At 31.9% G+C, this 20,213-nt stretch overlaps 2 protein-coding genes across 2 annotated transcripts; one reads left to right on the top strand and one right to left on the bottom strand.

Annotated features, from left to right (window-relative positions):
- Nucleotides 1-1,987: 1,987 nt before the first annotated feature.
- LOC118040448 (probable BOI-related E3 ubiquitin-protein ligase 3) lies at nucleotides 1,988-3,759 on the bottom strand. Its single transcript, XM_035047396.2, has 2 exons — nucleotides 2,906-3,759; nucleotides 1,988-2,794 (listed from the first exon to the last, which is right to left on the bottom strand). The coding sequence occupies exons 1-2, from the start codon at nucleotides 3,197-3,199 to the stop codon at nucleotides 2,273-2,275; spliced, it is 816 nt and encodes a 271-aa protein (XP_034903287.1). The 5' UTR covers nucleotides 3,200-3,759; the 3' UTR covers nucleotides 1,988-2,272.
- A 12,608-nt stretch (nucleotides 3,760-16,367) lies between these two features.
- On the top strand, nucleotides 16,368-17,932 carry LOC118040449 (heavy metal-associated isoprenylated plant protein 26). Its single transcript, XM_035047397.2, has 2 exons — nucleotides 16,368-16,570; nucleotides 17,395-17,932. The coding sequence occupies exons 1-2, from the start codon at nucleotides 16,490-16,492 to the stop codon at nucleotides 17,776-17,778; spliced, it is 465 nt and encodes a 154-aa protein (XP_034903288.1). The 5' UTR covers nucleotides 16,368-16,489; the 3' UTR covers nucleotides 17,779-17,932.
- Nucleotides 17,933-20,213: the final 2,281 nt, after the last annotated feature.

Genomic DNA, 20,213 nt, shown 5'->3' with positions numbered 1-20,213 from the left:
TTAAAAACATATTAAAATAATTTTTTTTATTTTTAAAAAATTATTTTTAATATCAGCACATTAAAAAATCTGAAAACATTAAAAAAATTATTTTAAGTAAAAACAAAATTCAAAATTTTTGAATCTAAACACATATAGATATTGTTTGTTTTTGTATTTTAAAAATAATTTTTTTATTTTAAATTAATTATTTTTTTATTTTTATATTATTTTGGTATGCTGATATCAAAAATAAATTTTTTTAAATTAAAAAATATATATTTTCAAATAAAAAATATTTTAAAAAAAACAACTGCTATTATCTTTCTAAACATACCATGATTTCTTGCTTGTCGTTTCATCAACTTCACAATGAGCTGTGAACACAATAACAATGATTCTCCTACCCGGTAAAAAGGAGAGATGGATGCAAAATAACCTCATGACTCGCGTGGAATCAAAGATAATTTGGTCTTAAGTTAACTAATTAGGCTCTTTTTTTATTAACCAGACTTAATTAGGCCCCAAAGCAAGGCGTGATTCTGGACTGCCGTGAATAATTTACCCCTATAAAATCATAATTGCCATTTGGTACTAAAATTATTTAGTGTGGTCTTGGCATTCACATTGATGTGGTTTAAAAAATAAATATAAATATATATATTAAAATTATTGATAAAAAAATATTATTTTAATTTTTACACAATCAAGTTTAAAATGCAAGTTAGATAAAAAAAACAAAAATTATAAAGCTAACCAAAATGGTAATTAGCATAAGCTATGGAGATATCAAAGAGTTGTTTAAATAGTGTTTGGCTTTTCAAAATATTTTTTATTTAAAAATATATTAAAATATTTTTTTTAAAATATCAATATATAAAAATTATCTTGAAAACATAGAAGAATAATTCTAAAAAAAATTAAAATTTCATTTACCACACGTAGTTCCAAAGGTGCGAATAAAGGTCTCAGGGGACATTATAATTTATCCTTTGAATAATTAACAGAATTGCACTGTAAAAGGAAAGTGTAGATCGGTGGCCTTTTTACTTTTTTAAAAGCTAACAATCTTGAATCGGAGCCGGGGTTTGCAGAGCTGTTAGGTTCAAATACAGAGAGGAAATTTTGATTTTCAGAACGAAGGCACAGGATCAAAAGAATCCCATATAATCAGTTTAGAACAACGTTATTATAGTTATTTTTTAAAATATTTTTTATTATATTTTTTATTTAAAAAAATATTTTTGATTAATATATCAAAATGATTTAAAATATAAATAAAAAATAATTATTAACAGAAAAAAAAATTAAATTTTTTTTAAAAGTAAGTTTGCCAGCATTTCCAAACGTTATTGTAAGCTTCCTGTCTACATACTAATATGATGTGTTTTCACTCCACATATGAGGTGTGAACACATGTATAGGTTAGCACGTCGAATTGACTTGATTTGCAAGGTCTGAAAATTATAGTATTTACTAGATTCATAATTTTGTAACCCTGCCTTGTCGAGCGGGTAAATCTAGGACGATCAATTCTTCCCAGAACCGGTCAGGATAAATTATTTTTTACCCTAATTGTTTATTTTTAAAAAACCTTATCTCAAGAGAGAAAGGTGTTAGGAAATTAATTCTTCAATTCTGAAACAAATTATATAATCTATGAGTTCTTAAGAGATTCTCATTTTAATTGATTATAAAATATTTATATTATTAAAAAAAAACTGAAACTATAAAATTAGACAAATGTTATTGAAATGACTTCAGTGTGTTTGTTTAGCTTTTGTGGTTGATTGTGATGGTACTTCTTCTTCAAACAACACGAACATTTTCAAATCAAGTTTTCCAGCAACACGATACAGATACACGGATAGGTTAGCGCGAATCTGACATTGCTTTCAATCTCTCTCTTGTCACTGCCTCTGCCGAGACAATTGGCGAAAAAACTTTAGGTGTGAATAATCCAATCAAACAGACAAAAGCAATTGAACCCCGAGGAGTACAAAAGTAATGAATCCTTCAAAGGAAAGGAGAAGATGCTCTCCTCCTGTCCTGTAATCGTGTCCGAGATGTTTGATTGATTTCTTGCTGCTAGTTTAAAGTACAATTATGAACACTTAGGGGTCAAGGCCCTAAAAAGGCAAAAGAAAAAATAACTAAAGAGATTGAACAGAAAAAGAAAAAGAAAATCCAATACGGGGTAAGGAGTAAATGCACATCAAGTCATCAATTCTCGATCACTTTCCCGTTCTTTTTCTATCACACTTTCACTTTTCCCGGAAAATTTCTTGAAAATCTAAACCATTAAAGCCTCAATACTAGCCTTCTTTGGTGTTTGACACACTGGACAAGCATCAAGACAAGCATCACAAGCTTTACATGAGCAAAGGTGCCTGCAAGGAAGGAACAAAATACACGAATTCCTAGAATTACATCCTTTGCATACCATCGCCATCTTTCTTGCCGTGTCATCAGCGTCATCAAGAAACCACTCCTCTTCTCTGCTAACATCACAGCAAGACTCTGCATCCTCTGCCCCATTGTTAAAACAACTATATGTATTTTCTCTCAGTTGTTCAATTGTGTTGTTGAGAGAAATAACTTTGGCTTCATTTTCTTGAGCCATTCTTTGCCATGTTTGATTCTCAAACTCTAATTTCTTCAAGAAATCTTCAAGCTCCACTGTTCTTTTAGCTGCCTGTGCTATTTCTTCATCCTTTTGTTTCAATATCGGCAGGGCCTTTGATTCTACTTTCCTTAACAGTAACGAAAGCTGCTGCCTTTTTTGCTCTTGTAACACCGATCTCAGTCTCTCGTTCTGTTTTGACAAACAAAAAAAATGATCAGTCTAAATTAAAATAACACAAAAATAACGATGAAACTGCAAAAAAAAAAAAAAAAACTAGAAAAAAATTGGTATGCGGCAAACCTGCAGTCTGATATAGTGATCAATCTCTTGTCTTTGCTTCTCGTCATAGGAGGCCATGGTACCCATTGAAAGACGATCACTGTTGTTGTTTTTCGAAGCAGAAGCAAGAGTATTGTCAAAGAAAAGATTTTGATTCCTCTGAAGCTGATAATTTAGTAACTGATGCATGTTGCCTTGCTGCTGCAGCTGCTGTTTTTGTTGCTGAACATTGAAGTACTGATTCAAACCACCACACCCATAATCCATGAAATCCTGTGACCCTCCACAATATGGAAACTGTGCTTGTATTGCCATTCTTCTATAACCACAAAACCAATCCTGATCCCTATCAAAACCCCAAGACCCAAAAAATAGAGTTCCTGCAATGAATTGGGATTCTCGAAAGCCAAGACTTTAAGTTCTTCCTGATCTCTGCTCCGCGACAACAAGGGACAGGTAAATAAATGGAAGGGTGGATCTATATATAGGAGGTGATTTGTGATAATAATAGAAAGAGATACGATAAAAGTAACTGCTAAGACTTGGAAAAAGGGAAAAGAGACAGCCCTAGGATACCAGTTTTTTCTTTTTTATACAAGGCCTACCTCTCTACTATTATACGCATAAAACCATATATTATTATTAAAGGGTCTTTAAAGAAACGACGTACACATGCAGATTTTGTGACTAAACTATCGGGTCAGAGATTTCAGAGGGGTGTTTGTTTGGTTTTGAGTAAATATAACACAAAAAAGGGAAAAAAAGGTGGGCAAGAAAGAATAGGAAAATTCAATTCCAAGGTGTGTGTGTGAATCTGAACAGGTCAGTTCTTAGTGTGAAGAGAAGGGCTAGGAGGGATCAGTGAGACTTGTCAGTTTGCGTATGACTCTGAATAGGTCAGTTTTTATTTTTTATTGTGGAGAGGAGGGGTCGGAGGGATTTGTCAGTTTGGTCATTAGAAAAGCCTGAAGAACATGATTTCTTTATTTGCTTTTTTGGGAGTATAAATAAATCCTCGCCACTTCTTAATTTCTTGTGAAACATGACCTGGAAATATTTTTGGCACTGATTCGGGCAGGGCGTTTAGTGGGCAAGTGTTGAGGTTTTCAAGCTGTTGAATCATTCTTCAGACAGGTGGAACCAGGTAATTACCTGTAGCCCACATCATGTTTCACCAATACATCAAAACCATGAGCAATGAATGCGAATTTTGATGGCAGTTTCCCTTCTTTGTGTTAATTATGGGCAGCAAATTAGTTTTACTTCCTATAGTTTTTGTTATGAAACGGGTTGTTTTGCTTCGGAGGAAATTATGGACTCCACAGAGGGAGCCCACTACTTGCTCTCTCGAAGATTTTGATTATGTGCTAAACAATGTTCTCTTTTACTGCTTGTAGTGCCGAGAATACAACGACGGCCTGTGTCCGTCTCCCACGATTGAGTCCGGGCTAGTCTCATCCGAGGATTTCTCTCACTGCTCTCCTTATCACACCGAGCACTTTAGAAAACTACGAGGGATCGAGACTATAAATTGATCTCGTAGGGGTTAATTAAATCGGCCATTAATGATTTACTGTATGTTCTCATAGGCTCGAATCTTTAAAAAACAATTTTGTTCCACTAATTATTAGCTCAAATTATATTTGTTGAGGTCTTTAGTACCTTCAAAAACTTAAAAATCCAGCCAAAGATTCAAGCATTTCAGCTACGCCTTAAGAGCAACAAAACCAAATTCTGGGGCTCGTCCTTTGAGTCATTGACGCTAGCTAGTTTATTTAAGACGTGGATGATAATTCTTAATTAATCAATATCCAACCGCTTTGAGCTTGAAGATGATCAAATCCAGAATCACGGAAACTTGTCCATGTCAAACAAGATTATGAAGACCTAAAAGTCCGTGGAAAAAAAAATAAAAAAATCCAGTCCACAGTTCCCCATGTCTCTCTTCAATGGCTGCATTGCAACAAGATCGTCATCGATCTTTTTTCTTGAAAACATAGTTTCAATTCGCTCTTGATAAGAAGCTGATAGGAGCAGCACGCAGAGGGAAACAAAGCATGTATGGTGAGCGTGGACCCGTGTGCTGCCCACCTACCATGACCCTAGCGAGTCGCTTCCTTGCTCGGGCACACATGTGGAACCAACGGTGCAAACCATGTGAACTTGTGAAGACATCAACGGAGCACGACCCCCACCTCTCGAGCCCCATCGAGTAGGCACTGTAGCAGTATTATTAAAAATCCAAAGCCCATGTGTCGAATTTGGTGCAAAGTTTCTGCTGCACCTTCTCAACTACTACTCTGGCTTTTTTTCTGGCAGAGTGACATGGATGCATCGGGGTCCTAGTTCCCATAATAGGGCAACCCCACAGAGGTCTTGTCTCGTTGCTTGTGTGGTGGGATTCAAAGAAAACGTGTGGAAATCTCGGGGTGCCCTAAATTTCTTTTCATGATGACAATGATTTAACATTCGTTGCTTTAGAAAAACATGGTTATTAACGCTTAATTAGTGCCCTTAGACAAACTTATTTGACATAATGTAAAGCGATTCCACTATTCCATTGACGAGCTGGTAATTTTTAACAAACACGCCATGACCTTAAGCGTGTGAACATCGGCTTGTTGTTCATGATTAAAGATAGAATCAAGGGTCTTGACCCCATGATTAAGCAATTTCTCAAATTACACGATCGTGCTTCCCAGGGTGACCTGGAGCGTGACTTCAGGTCTTTGGACTTTTAACGCTCGAGTGGTTGAGTGGTTGCCCTTAACAATGTTAGCATGAGGAGTTATAGAGTTTTTTTTAAAGATGTAATTGTAATTGTTTTTTAAAATATTTTTTATTGAAAATATATTAAAATTATGTTTTATTTTATTTTTAAAAAATTATTTTTAAGATTTACATATTAAAATGGATCCAAAACCTAAAATAATTATTTTTTAACAAAAAAATAAAATTTTTTTAAAACATGAATTGGGCTCACCTCTTCCAAACAAATGCATGGAGCTCATGAGAGGACATATAGATGATTAGATTTTTTTTATGGATATTCATGTCAGTTACCAAATTAAATTTTATATTATGTTCCACATACATTGAGATTGACAAGTAATATATAGAACATTATTATATATAAATGAGCTATTTTTTCTGTACCTTATTTTAATGCAAACCATCCTCCCTGATGGGGACAACAAAATATTTTCTTAATAGCTTATGCATATTTAAATTGTATGATTCACTTCATTAATTTCAAAGAAATAAAAGTTGTAAATTTAACATTTTCGTCACAAATATATACGTAGTTTCACGTCTTTTAACAACTTATATTTGTTTTGTTTGATACTCATTCTTGTGCTTATTGTGTTGATATATAATTATTGTCTATATATAATCTCTAGAAGATAATAAAAGAAAGCAGCTCCTTTTTGTGATACCAATTATGCCCTCCGTAATGAACAAAGAACTTTCATTTATCCTTCATTGGACATCTAACAAGGCAACGAATTAAATCTTTGAATGGTATGTAATATCCTAACAATAGAGGGTCACATATGCCGCGTGCTAGATTAGCAGCCAGCAACACAATTAATTGCTTTTTGCAGTTACCATGTAGTGTTGTTTTTGGAGTAAAGTGATTTTTGAAAATGTTTTTTTTTATTTGAAATATATAAAAATAATTTTTAATAAATTCTGTCGAGTTAATGATCAGGTTTGCGATGGTATTTTTTTTTAATTGAACTTGATTATGTTATTGTTTATTTTTTTTATCAATAGTTAAAAAAATATTTTTTTAAAAAACATGTTATTAAATTTTAAAAAGTTCATGGCATGTTGAAGGATATGACGAGTTTAACTTTTTTTTATATATATATATTTTTTTAATTTTATTATTCAATATTGAACATATTGACAATTGATCATAATTTTATTTTTTTTTGCTTTACTTTCTATAAAGTTATCATTGTCTTAAAAAAAAGATCTCAATATTGTTTTGACACTTAATTTTACAACTGTTTATTTTATTTTTTATCATATAGTTAAATAGTTAATAGTTTAGAAAAAAACAAGTTATTAATTTCAATGAAATACAGTACTCAATTTATGAGTTTGACATGTTGATCCGGGTTATCTAATTTCCAGGTTTAATGTATTTACCTACCAAAGCTCATATGTGTTTTAAAACTTTTAAAAAATAATAATTCAATCAGTGGACTCTAATCTATAGCGGTTAACAGCTGCAGATGCTACTATTGAAATCATAGTTTTAAAATCGAGAAGTGACCCGGTCAATTGGACCGGGTCGACCACCGGGCCAGGTCTTAAAACTATGATTGAAATATCATCAGAAGTGCAATTATGATACCGCTAACAGCCATGGAGGGCATGGCGATGTCCAATTCTGGAGGAGTGTAATTCTGGCACCAAACCATAGTTTTCCACCGAATCAGTTTCTATACTAGAATTTTAGTTAGTGTTTTTTCAAAAATATATTAAAATTATTATTCTTGTATCAAAAATATCAAAAAAAAAATCTAAAACATAATATTTTTTATGTTTTTAAAAATAAGAAATAGTTTTAAAAACATTTTAAAAAATAGATTGAAAAAAAAAAAAACTCACTCGTTATTCCCGGGCTGTAGTTATCCACCATCAGGTGTTGTCGCGTCAATGATACCAAACCAGATACACATCCCCCCCCTTTTCGTGCACAATAAAAATGTACGAACGATTATAAATCATATTTTCCTTGAAATTTCTTTCGAAGACTTTAAAAACCTTATCAGAAGGACTCTTCACCTGCCGACCGAACTCGATGAACAGATTTATAAAACGGTCGAATACCATCAACGATGAGTAAAGGATTTCCTGTTCTTAAATTCCTGCTATAATTACGTTTCTAGGTTCTACCCCCTGGGTCCTCGGATTGCTCAAACATGGCTAGGCTCTTGAAAGAGACCGAGCACATACTGTTCGGAAGGGAAATATTTACTGTCAAGCATTTGAAAGCTCGGTGGATGGTCTTCTACTCCAATAATTAAATCGAAGACCCACCGAGACAAACATAAAGTCCGACCCCATCACGAGCGAGACCTTTTGCGCCCCAATGTATGACTTTGTATAGGCGCCGAGGCTAGTTGTGGTCCGAGGACCGCTCGGATCCCTTCCATGGGCACAATGGGGACACAGAGCGCGAGCCATACGCAGACTTGACTGGGAAAGCGTTTTCGAGGGGATGGTGCATGGTTTTAAATGACTGTTTATTTTTATATTTTAAAAGTATTTTTAAAAAGATTTAATTTTTTTATTTATTTTAAATTAATATCTTTTTATGTTTTAAGATTATTTTGATCTGTTGATTTTTAAAATTAATTTTTTAAAAATAAAAAAATTTTATTTTAATATATTTTTAAATAATTTTTTTTTTTTAAATAACTGCTTAATTTTTTTTTTTTTGTCTCTCTCGGCGCAACAGCAATCCGCTACGTGGGGATCGTACGTGGAAAGGTGTATGAAGATACAGTAATGCATGATTCTGTATCACAGGCTACTACGTAAAATACTAGTATTTAATTTAGCTAGGATCGGATCTCCTCTGTAGTGGAGAGCCACCTTCACGGGCGCAACCATGTCTCGTTTGCGCATATATATATATATACACACACACGATTTAGCTTACATATATATTAATTTTATAACTTTAAAAGTTAACGAAAAACAAATTAAAAAATATGATTAGTTGCGCTATCCATTATATTATTACTATACTTGATTAGCTAAGATTGAAGATTATGTTTGCATTAAATTTGAAACTAACGATTCATCACAGCACACTGGATAAATTATTCCTGCCCATGCACTATTTTTCGTGTGATTATAATTAATTAAACTTCCTTTGGGGTGCATGGCAGCTAAAACTGCGCCCCTCGGAGTTTGTCTTTTGATGCGTAAAGAATCGTACGCTATGATCCAGTGCATGCATGATTATCTTTTTAATCGATTTCTGAAACAGGCCGCCATGATACTTTATTGCCACTTATCTAATTCTAACCAATGCTGCTTGTCGAAGTTATCTCGGCCCTTTGACTAAACAAATTGCTCGATAATATGGAATACTAGGTTTTGAATTCTTTACCAGCCAAGACGGCTTGAGGACGGGAGAATGGCCCACCATCTCAGCATACTAGATGTGATAAACACTCTCTCTCGAAAGTAGATTTGAGGAGATTACTAAGATAATGTTTTTTAAAAATTTAACAACTTAATCTCCAGATTTTATACACTTGCTTGTTTGGTTTTAAAACATATTTTAAAAAATTAATTTTTTTATTTTAAATTAATATGTTTTTAATATTTTTAAAATTATTTTAATATGCTGATGTCAAAAATAATTTTTTAAAAATAAAAAAAATTATTATTAACATATTTTTTTGAGTAAAAAATAATTTTAAAAAAAATCTTAACCATGTTTTTAAATTTTATAATCAAGTATTAAGTTCAAGAAAATTTCTGCATATCGATATTAAATCTACATAAAACATATGCATTTCTCTAATTGAAAATAAGCTGATCTATAGCAAAACTAAGATATTATTGAAACTAAACAACAAGCTAATCAAGGATTGAATAAAGGCACATAGGAAATGAAATTGAAATATCTCTGTCAAAATTCTTCAATATCAAACAAAATACTTTTTCTATGTCCGACACAAAGATTGTTGTTTTTTTTTTTCAAATAGAAAAATCCAAAACAAGACTTTGTTTATATTTTAAAAATCTGAAAAGAAAACCCTACACGAGAGACTTCGGGTAAGGTTCACCCGCAGCCACACATAAATTTGTTTGATAATGCTCCGTATTCTGCTTTTCATTGGTAGGGCCCACGAAAAGTTGAATTAAAATCGAGGTTCAAGAGAAGCAGCATTTTGTTGCTTCTCCTGATGGAAGAAAGCTGGAACAGTGGAGCATGTAAGTGCATCATCAGTTTTTTTTTTTATTTCAAAAAACCAGAAAAAAGTTTTTTTAGTTTTTTTTTTTTTTCTGAAAAAAGCAAAAATTACATGGTTTTGACTCGCATTATTCATGTGAATGTGAACAATATTTTTTTTTTTTTTTTTTAAATCATAAAAACTGTAGTTTTTGTCGAATGAATTTTGTATGTAATGAAATTGTAATTTTTTTTAAAAAAAAATGAGTTTTAGTTGAAAAAATTTATTTAATAACACTAACATAAATTAGTGAAGGAGATCACTTGATGAAAAAAAATTTAGTTTTTGTTGTTGCGGTTTAAGAAACCATTTACATCGCCTAAATACCACAGAACAAATCTCATGATACACATATCAAGAAAATCACAATGAAAAATAACAATAATAAAAAAACAAATAATACGATGTAATATAAGTTTTACAGATAACATTACCAATAAAATTTGGTTCGACAATAAAATTCATCAGTTAATATCATGATGAAAACGTCCATTAATATATTATAACGACATTAAGGACAACATTACAATAGGATTCAAGAAGGCAAATTGTATAATGACATGACATTTCTACTAATACAATTGCCGACGGATTTACCATCAAATAATATTTAATTTATGATATGGAGCTTGACCCTCCTCTCCCCCTCCCCCACTTCTACTTCTTTTCTGTCTATTTTTTTCTGCAACAAACAAGTCATCCTTTCCCCCTTTAATTTCAACACAATACTTGTCTTGTCAGCATCCATATTCTTATTCAAATTTTATCAAGGTTTTTTCATCTTAATTAAATAGATCTACCCTTTTTTTTTATTTGAGCATAATTTTAAAAATGTTATTTTTTAATATATTTTTATAGTACACATATTTTGTTTAGATATTTACTTGTTTTATAGTTTTTTCTCCAATAAATTTATTATATTAATTTATAATTTAATATTAATTATCGAGGAAGTTTCTTTGGGTCCACAATGGTACCTCTCATTTGCTTCATCAGTATGTTCATTTTTCTCTTTTTCTATAAAGAAAGTGTCGGTTAATGCTGCCTGTGCCGGGAGATTTCACCTTCTACAGTGTTAGTCGACCGACACACGAAGGTCATGTGAAGCTTGTATGTGGAGAGAGCCTCCCATACTTTCTTTAAATTCTGGTCTTTTTTCAATGTCTCCACACTGATACAGAAGGGAAAAAGAAAAGGCTCTCGGTGCTTCTCGTGCGACCTTGACCCCTGAATTTCTTGTTATCAATAGTACGTGTATCCATCATTGTAGCTTTTCTTTAAAGCAAAATCTGTCTTGCCAAGCCAAATTTGACTTGTTCTTTGCTTCCTCGAAGCTGCTCATCGCTCTTAAAAAGAAAAGACAGTTTTGAGTTTTGACCGCTCTTATTTTTCTAGATTTTATCATGCTCGGTATGTGTGTGAGAGGTCGTAACGGGTCTATCTACTTTTGGACAGGTATGTCTCGAACTTTTTCGTAAATAACGTATAGTATTTCGTCATCCATGTTAGACTATGAACAGCGTGGTCAAGGGGCTTTATCCATGTCACAGATTCTTCAAAGTTGAAATTAAAAAAAGATATGATGAGAAGGAAATTGTTAAGATGCTTCGGGGCCTGTCATGTCTCTGTCCACACTGATGTTTTTGTGGTCTAGTGGGGAAAGGGGTGCTTGAACAGCGAGGAGAAGGCAGCTTCCATGAGGTCCTCAAAACTACAAGGAAAAAGACTGGGCTTGGGCTTCCAACCAGCATTCCTGGTCTCGAGTTAGCCTAGTCTGCTAGCACTCCATTAAACCACCCATTATTAGGCATAAGAAGCTAATAGCAGCATGGGTTGCCTATGATTTCGAGTCCTTCAATCAAGGCTCTCTATTCTGTTTCTTTTTCTCACCTTTATTTTCCATCATGAATTCAAGAATTTTTTATTCAGTAAAAAAAAATTGTTAGAGGATAATATAAATTATATTCTAAAATTTTATCTAAATATTTAAGCTATTGGATTGAGTTGTTTTTTGACATGGTATCAAAGTCTTAATAACCAAGTGGTCATAAGTTCGAATCTTACTATCTCTATTTATTTGATAAAAATTAAACATAAAGTAATATGAGTCTGTGTAAATTTCAAGATCAAATAGTTTTTACTTGAAGGAATGTATTAAAAAATAATATAAATTATATCTTGGATCTCACTTAACAGTTTAACCTATTGGGTTGACATGGTTCTTTAATAAAAATAACATTTCCTCAGCTTATATGTCCATTTACATCATATTTTCTCTTTTAACAAACTCGATGATATTATGTGTACTCCGACTCCAACTTGTAGTATTTGTTTCATCGATTCGGACTTTTTTGGTTAGTGTGTATTAAAAGCTTCGGCTACTAGCATGACAATGGAGACACAAGAGAGGATGCAAATACAAGTTTGGATTTCAATGAATTTTTTTTAAATGAACCTAGATACTCTGCGTCTTGAAAACAAAAGCCGACTAGGGTTAGAGATTCGAAACCTAGAAAAAGTCGAAACAGACGAATCATAGCCTAGCCTTGGTCAGTCTCGAAGATTAAAAAAAGACGTGTTGATTTGGATACAACGACGTACTTTCCTGGCTTTGAGCTGGAAACTTTCATATGTTTGAAGAATATTAAAACTTCCATCGCTTGTCCGCGTCGATGTGGGGAAGAAGTGGAAAACTTGCATGCTGGTTTGCCATCCATGGCCGAAAGAAGTCCTAGAAGCATTGTTTGATTATCTGGTTAATCATAATTGTAAGCATGTTTAAGGCGGCGATGAAAGTGCTTTCACACTGGATCTCTTGCATTGAAGACAACCTAAGTACTGACGAAGGATGTTACATCAAGTTTGCCACGGGAGACACAGGCTACTCCGTGCCGATTGTTGGCACTTCGAGCCCCACTTGCAGCTGCAATGCTGTCCAGCAGTTGACAACGCACTGCTAATAAATTCGGCGGGTTTTCATTTGATCATCTTCAATTATCTATTCGAGTAGCACGAGTAAACTAGATGGATGGGTTGATTTTTTTTATAGAGTAACAAAATAACGTCCAAGAATTATTATTAAATTTTAAAGAATGAAAACAAGTTTACGACATCGTCAATCCTCTATAATAAAAATATAGATGAATGAAATTAAAAAATAAAATTAATGAAAAAAACATATTAAAAAATAAAGTACTAGTATAATCAAATCATGTTGTTAAAACCCGTTTTCAAAACCAAGAAGATGATCATTATTTAATGGGTGGTTTGCGTAACCGCTGCGGACTAGTATTTATTTAATCACAAAAAAAAATATTGAGATGATGCATATTTAAAAAAAAAAAACTAAATCCAAGATTATGATCATTAACTCGAGAACCAAAAATATTAAAAAAACAATGAAAAAGATGATTGAACCAAACCTAATGAACCTGCTGAATCCATGACTTGAGACATGATACCAAGATAACTCAATAGAAAAAAAAAAAAATAAACAAAGAATACTAATTTTAAAAAAAAAAATTCCTTCAAGCATAGCCTCAAATTAAATGTCATGGATGTAATCAATAAATTTAATTTAATAAAATACCAAAAATAGGGCCAACCATATTTTTCATTGGTGAAAAAAATATCAAAACAATGCAAACCTTGTAAACTTAAAAAAACTCGTTAAAAAAATCCTTTAGAAAATCTAAATTTACAAAGCAAAAAAAAAAAAACTAAGAGTAAAGTGACCCTTGTTAATTTAAAATTGACCACAAAATGAAAAAGAATGAAAAAAAAAACTAGTAGAAACCCATGTTTGTGTCACCTTCATTAATCAGAGTCAATCTTTCAAACCTGTATACCGTTAAAATTTTAGACCTGGATTAAACTAAAAAGCTAACCCAACTAACCCGTGAGATATGAGATGTGGATAAATCTACAAAAAAAAAAAATCACAAAGCTCATGTACCAATAAGTCAATGTCAAATGATAAAAGAAAAAAACAAATTCTAAAAAGGATTTTTAAAAAAATACCAAACCCAAACCAAGTAAATCATTAAAACTAATGGCTAGGTCATGAGAATAGAAAAAACCATGTAAAAGGCATAAATAATCACAAAGCAAAACCCTCAATTATAAGAAGAAAAAAAAACAATGAGGACCAAATCTTACACAAAAAATAATTGAAAGAAACTAATTAAGGGGACGAAATTGAAAAAAAAAAAAAAAATTATAGAAAAAAGTAATGAAAAAAATGAGGACCAAAATTTGAAAAAAAAAATGAATTAAAATTCTAAGAAATAAAATAAAATAAACGTGAAGGATGAAAAAACATCAATAAAAAAATGAGGATCAAATTATAAACAAATTAAATTAAATGCGGAGAGAGAATGAAATTGAAAAAAAAAAAAAACTTCAAAAAGCATTAAAATCAAAGCAAATAAAAATAAAAAGAATGAGGATCAAACCCAAAATAAATACAAAATGGAGGATAAAACACAATTTTGAAAAGCATGGCATGAAAACCAAGGCCCGAGAGAGAGAAATGAAGGGCAAGAAAAAAAAATATAATCATTGTCGAATCATTGCCCTTCTTGGTGATCATGTCACCCAATAGTTGCACCACACCCTTGCGTATTGAATGAGATGGCAATTGGTTTTTTTGCCATCATAATTGTTTATATACGTCTATAAAATAGTACGAAAGACTCTGATGTGCTGAACACGCGCGCGAATACCAGTCAACATATTTTATTAGTTTATTAATATTTTAAAAAAATTGAATTAAAAAAAAACCCAATGGCATCTCATTATTGTAAAATAATCGCCATGCAAAGACCTCAAAAGTCATTCTTTAAATTTTGAAAGTCAAAAGTTAATAATGTAATTTTATTGTAAAAAAAAAAATACAAAGACAAAAAAACCCCTCCTTAAAAGATCATTTTTTTTGAGTGCCCAATGGTACAAACGCTATTTTACTCTACAAATTAAAAGGAAAATGACAAAAATATCAAATGACTCTTTTTTTTTCAGTTTTCAAGGACAAGAGAGTATATTTACTCTGCATTATAAAATTAAATGACAACTTGACTTGACCTGATCAATTCTCAAATAACATTTGAATCCTATAAAAAATATAATTTTGCTCTCAATATCAAAATTAGTTTTAAGAAGAACGAGGAATAAAATTATGATTGCACCGCGTGAATCAATAATAAATTTCCTAACATGCTACAATAATTCACTAAGTACTTTTAGGTGTTTTTTTAGTTAGCTTCAATCAATAACGAATCTCGTAACATGCTACTATAATCTCCAGTCAAATTTCAAGCATAGCTCATTGAATAAGGATCCGTTATATTCTACAAACAGATCTGGTCGGGACCGAAACACAAGATGCATTAACTAAGGGAGGTGGAAACTTTACTCACGGAACAGACATTAATTAGTCATTACTGCTACGCCTATAACAATACCGTATCCTTTGTGGAATAAACTAAAACCAAGAACAACAATACGCGGAATTTAGCAAATCGTGTTTTTTTAAAAATTTAATTTTTTTATATGTTTTTGAATTGTTTTAATGTGCTATTATAAAAAATAATTTTTAAAAATAAAAAAAATATCATTTTGATATATTTTGAACACGAAAATTACTTAAAAAATAAATTCTCCTAAACAAGCTTAGTCATTTACTAAAGAAAAGGAGTGTATTTGGTAATTTGGTTGTGATTATTTTATATAATATTTTTATTAAGTATTTAAAAATAATTTAAACAATGCTTGTTATTTTTGACACATATTATTTTTAGAGTTTTTATATATTATTGAATAACCTTGACATACTTGTATTAATATCATTGAGAAAACATAAAAATAGGTGGTTGTTTGAGATTGTGGTTACAGGTTATTTTTTAAAAATATTTTTTACTTGAAAATACATTAAAATAATATTTTTTTAATTTTTAAAAATTATTTTTTATATTAGTGCATTAAAATAATTTGAAAATAAAAAAAAATATTAATTTAAAGTAAATTAAAAAAAATTTAAATTTTTTTTAAAAATGCTTTTGATGTGTTTTGAAGGGATGGAATGGAAAGTATGATCAAAATAAAACCAGCCAAACCCATCGCTACAAGAGACCCATCACTCACTCGACCCAACCACACCCTCTGGACGGAACGGAATTAAACCTCCGGTCCCACCCTTACCTGAAAAAATCGAATACAGTGCACAATTGCACACCAACGATAACCGTCTTTCAGGTTTTTAGGCCGTTTGTGGGGCCCTTCCTCTAAACTCGCGCCAAAATTCAAAGGGACCCACCCGTGGTCGGTGCATGGATAGCAACGACCATTATAGAATCCACAAAAAAACAAATAGTAACTGCACACGTGTCAATAGTAAGCTGGCTGACACCAGAAAAGAGAAAGATCCAACGATTCATATCTCAGAAGGAAGTAAGGAACAGTCCCTTCGCGAGGTTGCTTATTTAAACAGAGGACTTCATCTACACTGACCTGTGTCTGTCTATCATTTAATTGCCTAACTCATTAAATCCTTAATTTTGAGATATTTCTGTCTTTCAAATCCTTGTCTTTCTTACGAATCGAGAGAAGTTAAGAACAAATGGGTGCTCTTGATCACTTGTCTGATTTCTTCGATTGCTCCAGTGGAAGATCCAAGCTCAAGAAACGCAGGCAATTGCAGGTACGCAGCACTACTACAACTCTTTCGCTCTCACCCTGTTTTGAAGAAATAAACTTCATTGTTCTGATAGAATAGATCCATAAAAACAGATCTAGGTTACTTCCTAGATCAAGATTTCTTGCTCTCTTCTAGTTCTGGGTGCTAGATCGATATAGTAAGCTTGGATTCTTGAAATTATGTTGGTTTTGTAGTTAAAGCTAGAACATGTGATTCAAATGGCTCTTTTGTTGTTTCTTTTGAATACCTTGATAATTTCATGGTGCAACCTTTCAACATTTTTGGCCATCCCTATCTCTCGTATGGTTTTTGAGATTCAACACTGTTTTTTGAATCTTTTTTATGAAATATTATTGTTGATCATGTAAGAGAAAAGGCATGTGGTTGTGTTTAGAAGTTGGAAGATTAATAGTGCTGTTTGGTATCGTGGATTAACTGCTATTTTGTTTTTTTTTGAATTTTTTGATTTCTTTGAATAGTCTGAATAGTTTTATTTTAAAATATAACTTTTAAAATAAAAAAAATATTATTTTAATATATTTTTAAATAAAAAATATTTCAAATTACATTATTTATCACACGTCCAGACGCAACCACTCAGTTGAGTTTTGAAAAATGAAAAGATGATCATCATGTCCACATGGACAGTTCTCATAAAGTGAGAATAGTCAGTGCCAAAAGAAAGGGCATTTTGGTACTTCTATCATAAAATGGCAGAAACATGATAAGCCCTGTGGCCCACCTAAATTTTTTGATACTGTCTTGGTCCATTTATTGGTTGCCACGTTCACATTCTAAGATGTTTTTCCATGATTGATTTTAATCAGACGGTGGAGGTCAAGGTGCGCATAGACTGTGAAGGATGCGAGCGCAAAGTGAAGAGAGCCTTAGAGGGAATGAAAGGTGTAAAGCAAGTGGATGTGGAAAGAAAGGCAAACAAGGTGACAGTGGTTGGGTATGTGGACCCACCAAAGGTGGTTGCTCGGGTGGCACATCGGACGGGTAAGAAGGCAGAGTTATGGCCATATGTGCCATATGATATGGTGGCCCACCCTTATGCACCTGGAGTATATGACAAGAAAGCCCCTGCTGGGTACGTGAGAAATGCAGAGGACCCACAAGTGTCCCAGCTCGCACGTGCTAGCTCCACCGAGGTTCGATACACCACTGCTTTCAGTGATGAGAACCCGGCGGCCTGTGCTATCATGTGATCATGTTTATAATTACTTGGTTTTTGTCCTTTGATTTTAGGGTTGTTGATTATGTTTTTGATTATCATTGTTTAGTTTGCTGTGATGTATTTTTAAGGAATCGGGGACCCGAAATTTGTTTGATTTTGGTACAATAGTTGTAAATTGTGATGCATTTGAATCCCTTTTAAGATTTCTAGTTTTATTAAATCTTCATTTTCATGAAAAACCCAAACCGAGGATATCCAATATAAAATTATCGTTAATTATCTTTTATAGTTGAGTTATAAAAAGTCTAGTCAGGTATGGACTAGGATTTAATTTACATCAATATGATGACATGATGTGTGATGAATATGTTTTATAGTCAATACATGTAATATTAATTTTGTTAATGCAAGCGCAATTGATTTTTAATAAAAGATTTTATTTATTTTTAATATTTATTAATAAATCTAATATTTAATTAATATTTATGGAGTAAAAGCAAGGTCATTGAAATAAAATTATTTTACAAGTTAAATTATAAAGTTATTGTGGTTGTGAGATTTTCATTGTATTAAAATATTGTACATAAATATTCATAATTAATGCTTTTTAAAACAATACATTAAATAAAGTGGTGTGTATGTGTATAAAATGAAGCAGTTGTTCTCGTAACTTAAGGTATAAGGGATATATAAAACTAATAAGTAGACGCTTTGTCAGATGACATGTAAATTGAATTAACCTGTATGAGAATTTAATGTGAAGAGATCACTCGTGTCAATAAAAAGGCTCTTGTGATGATTGTGTAAACGATTCTTGAATTCAAAATAACTAAGTTATCTTATATATATAATGTCATGTTTTGACACTTCTATAATTTGTTCTCATTAATGTCAACAAACGAGCAAGTATTAAGCATAACATGAATTATATGAAGATATTCAAGCATTCAATTAAGGATTCATCACCCTATGTGAACTATAAAAAAAATAATTTATTCTTAAATAGTATTAATTGTAAATCTTAACGCAATGTGAAATAATATTTGTTTTTAAAATCTTATTATAATGTCATGTTTTGACCCTTCTACAAGTTGTTCTCGTTGAGGGTAACAAACGAGCAAGTACTAGACACTGCACTTAATCCTCAAATATAAATAACTAAATTACTGAGTTAGTAATAAATTAATTTATTTAATCCTATTTTTTTAGGGTTATAATTTATATTCGAATCAACCTATTAGAGAACCTAATGGAGTATACATGTAAGAACTACTGATCAAAAATCAAAATGAGATTATTAATCAAGGGTAACTTAATTGTAAATAAGTTTTAGAAATTGAGAACTGAGAATGTAATTTATACAGTGAATTACAGTTCCATGCCTTAAAAAAATATAGTAAGGACTTTATTAAATAGATTTCTAAAATTACAATGAAATACTATACGTGATATTGTTCAGGGAGCAACTTAATATTTTTATTTATTTATAGGGTTTTCAAGTTTTCTTGTAAATAAAACGTCACATCTTTTATTTTTATGTGCAGTGCATAGTATAATATAGAACATCTGAAAAAAACACAAAGAAAAATAGTTAGCATTCAAAGAAATAACAATTCCTCTTTTGAAAGGGTTTTAAAAAAAATTCTCACTAGTAATTCGTGTGAGTTACCATTACAAACTAAATAAGGATGACTTGTGGTTTGCAACAACTCAATCTTGAAACAATTATTCAAAGTTCAAAAGAACATCTAGTCTTTAGATAATTTTTGTTTAAACCCTCAACAATCCTAGATTTGTCTAGAAAGATATTACGACTCTTGAAAAAATTTTAAATATATCATTTTCACTGCTTGAATGTGTTTCCATAAACCCAACAATGTTAGCAGAGCCATTGTTAGACAATTAGGGTTATTGATTACATATTTTAATTATCACTAGTGTTATTTGAAAATTAAATTTATGTATAAAATTATTTTCCTCTCATGATTTTTTCAAAACAAAAGTCTTTGATTATTGTTCCAGTCAAATTTGACAAGAATTTTTCAGATATTGTTGGAATCCACTAATAAAATTAAGAAACAAAATCATATGCACTTGAGGTCTTGGCCTAGCGGTGGAAGGGGCTTGTTCCCTTTCTCTGTACTAGGGCTCAAACCTCATTGTGCACGCCTGTCATCCCCGCGGTGCCTTACATGCTCATTGGATTTGCAGGATATTCAGTGGGCCGTGAGATTAGTCGTGGTGCGCGTAAGCTGGCCCGGACACCTACGTAAATAATAATAAAAAAAGAAACAAAATTATATGTTGGATCAAAAAAGCACTAGCGATGGCCAGGTCACTGCTAGTGGGGAGGGGAAACAACCAGGGGTTGTTGGCATTGCTTGCGTTGCAAAAGAGGCGGTATAAGGGTTATGCCTCGTTTTGGTATGGTGGTAGCCACTGCTCGCTATATAATTAGTAGCAACA

Source organism: Populus alba, chromosome 4 (genome assembly GCF_005239225.2).
Source record: "Populus alba chromosome 4, ASM523922v2, whole genome shotgun sequence".
In the NCBI taxonomy this organism is placed as follows: domain Eukaryota; kingdom Viridiplantae; phylum Streptophyta; class Magnoliopsida; order Malpighiales; family Salicaceae; genus Populus; species Populus alba.
Note: the sequence above shows the minus strand (reverse complement) of the source record. Positions and strands in the feature narration are given on the sequence as shown.

Bases quoted from the DNA above. Each gene is read 5' to 3' on its own strand.
- LOC118040448 (XM_035047396.2), bottom strand. From the start codon at position 3,199: ATGGCAATACAAGCACAGTTTCCATATTGTGGAGGGTCACAGGATTTC. The intron at 2,795-2,905 runs GTTTGCCGCATA...TTGTCAAAACAG, and splicing joins ATCACTATATCAGACTGCAG to AACGAGAGACTGAGATCGGT.
- LOC118040449 (XM_035047397.2), top strand. From the start codon at position 16,490: ATGGGTGCTCTTGATCACTTGTCTGATTTCTTCGATTGCTCCAGTGGA. The intron at 16,571-17,394 runs GTACGCAGCACT...GATTTTAATCAG, and splicing joins AGAAACGCAGGCAATTGCAG to ACGGTGGAGGTCAAGGTGCG.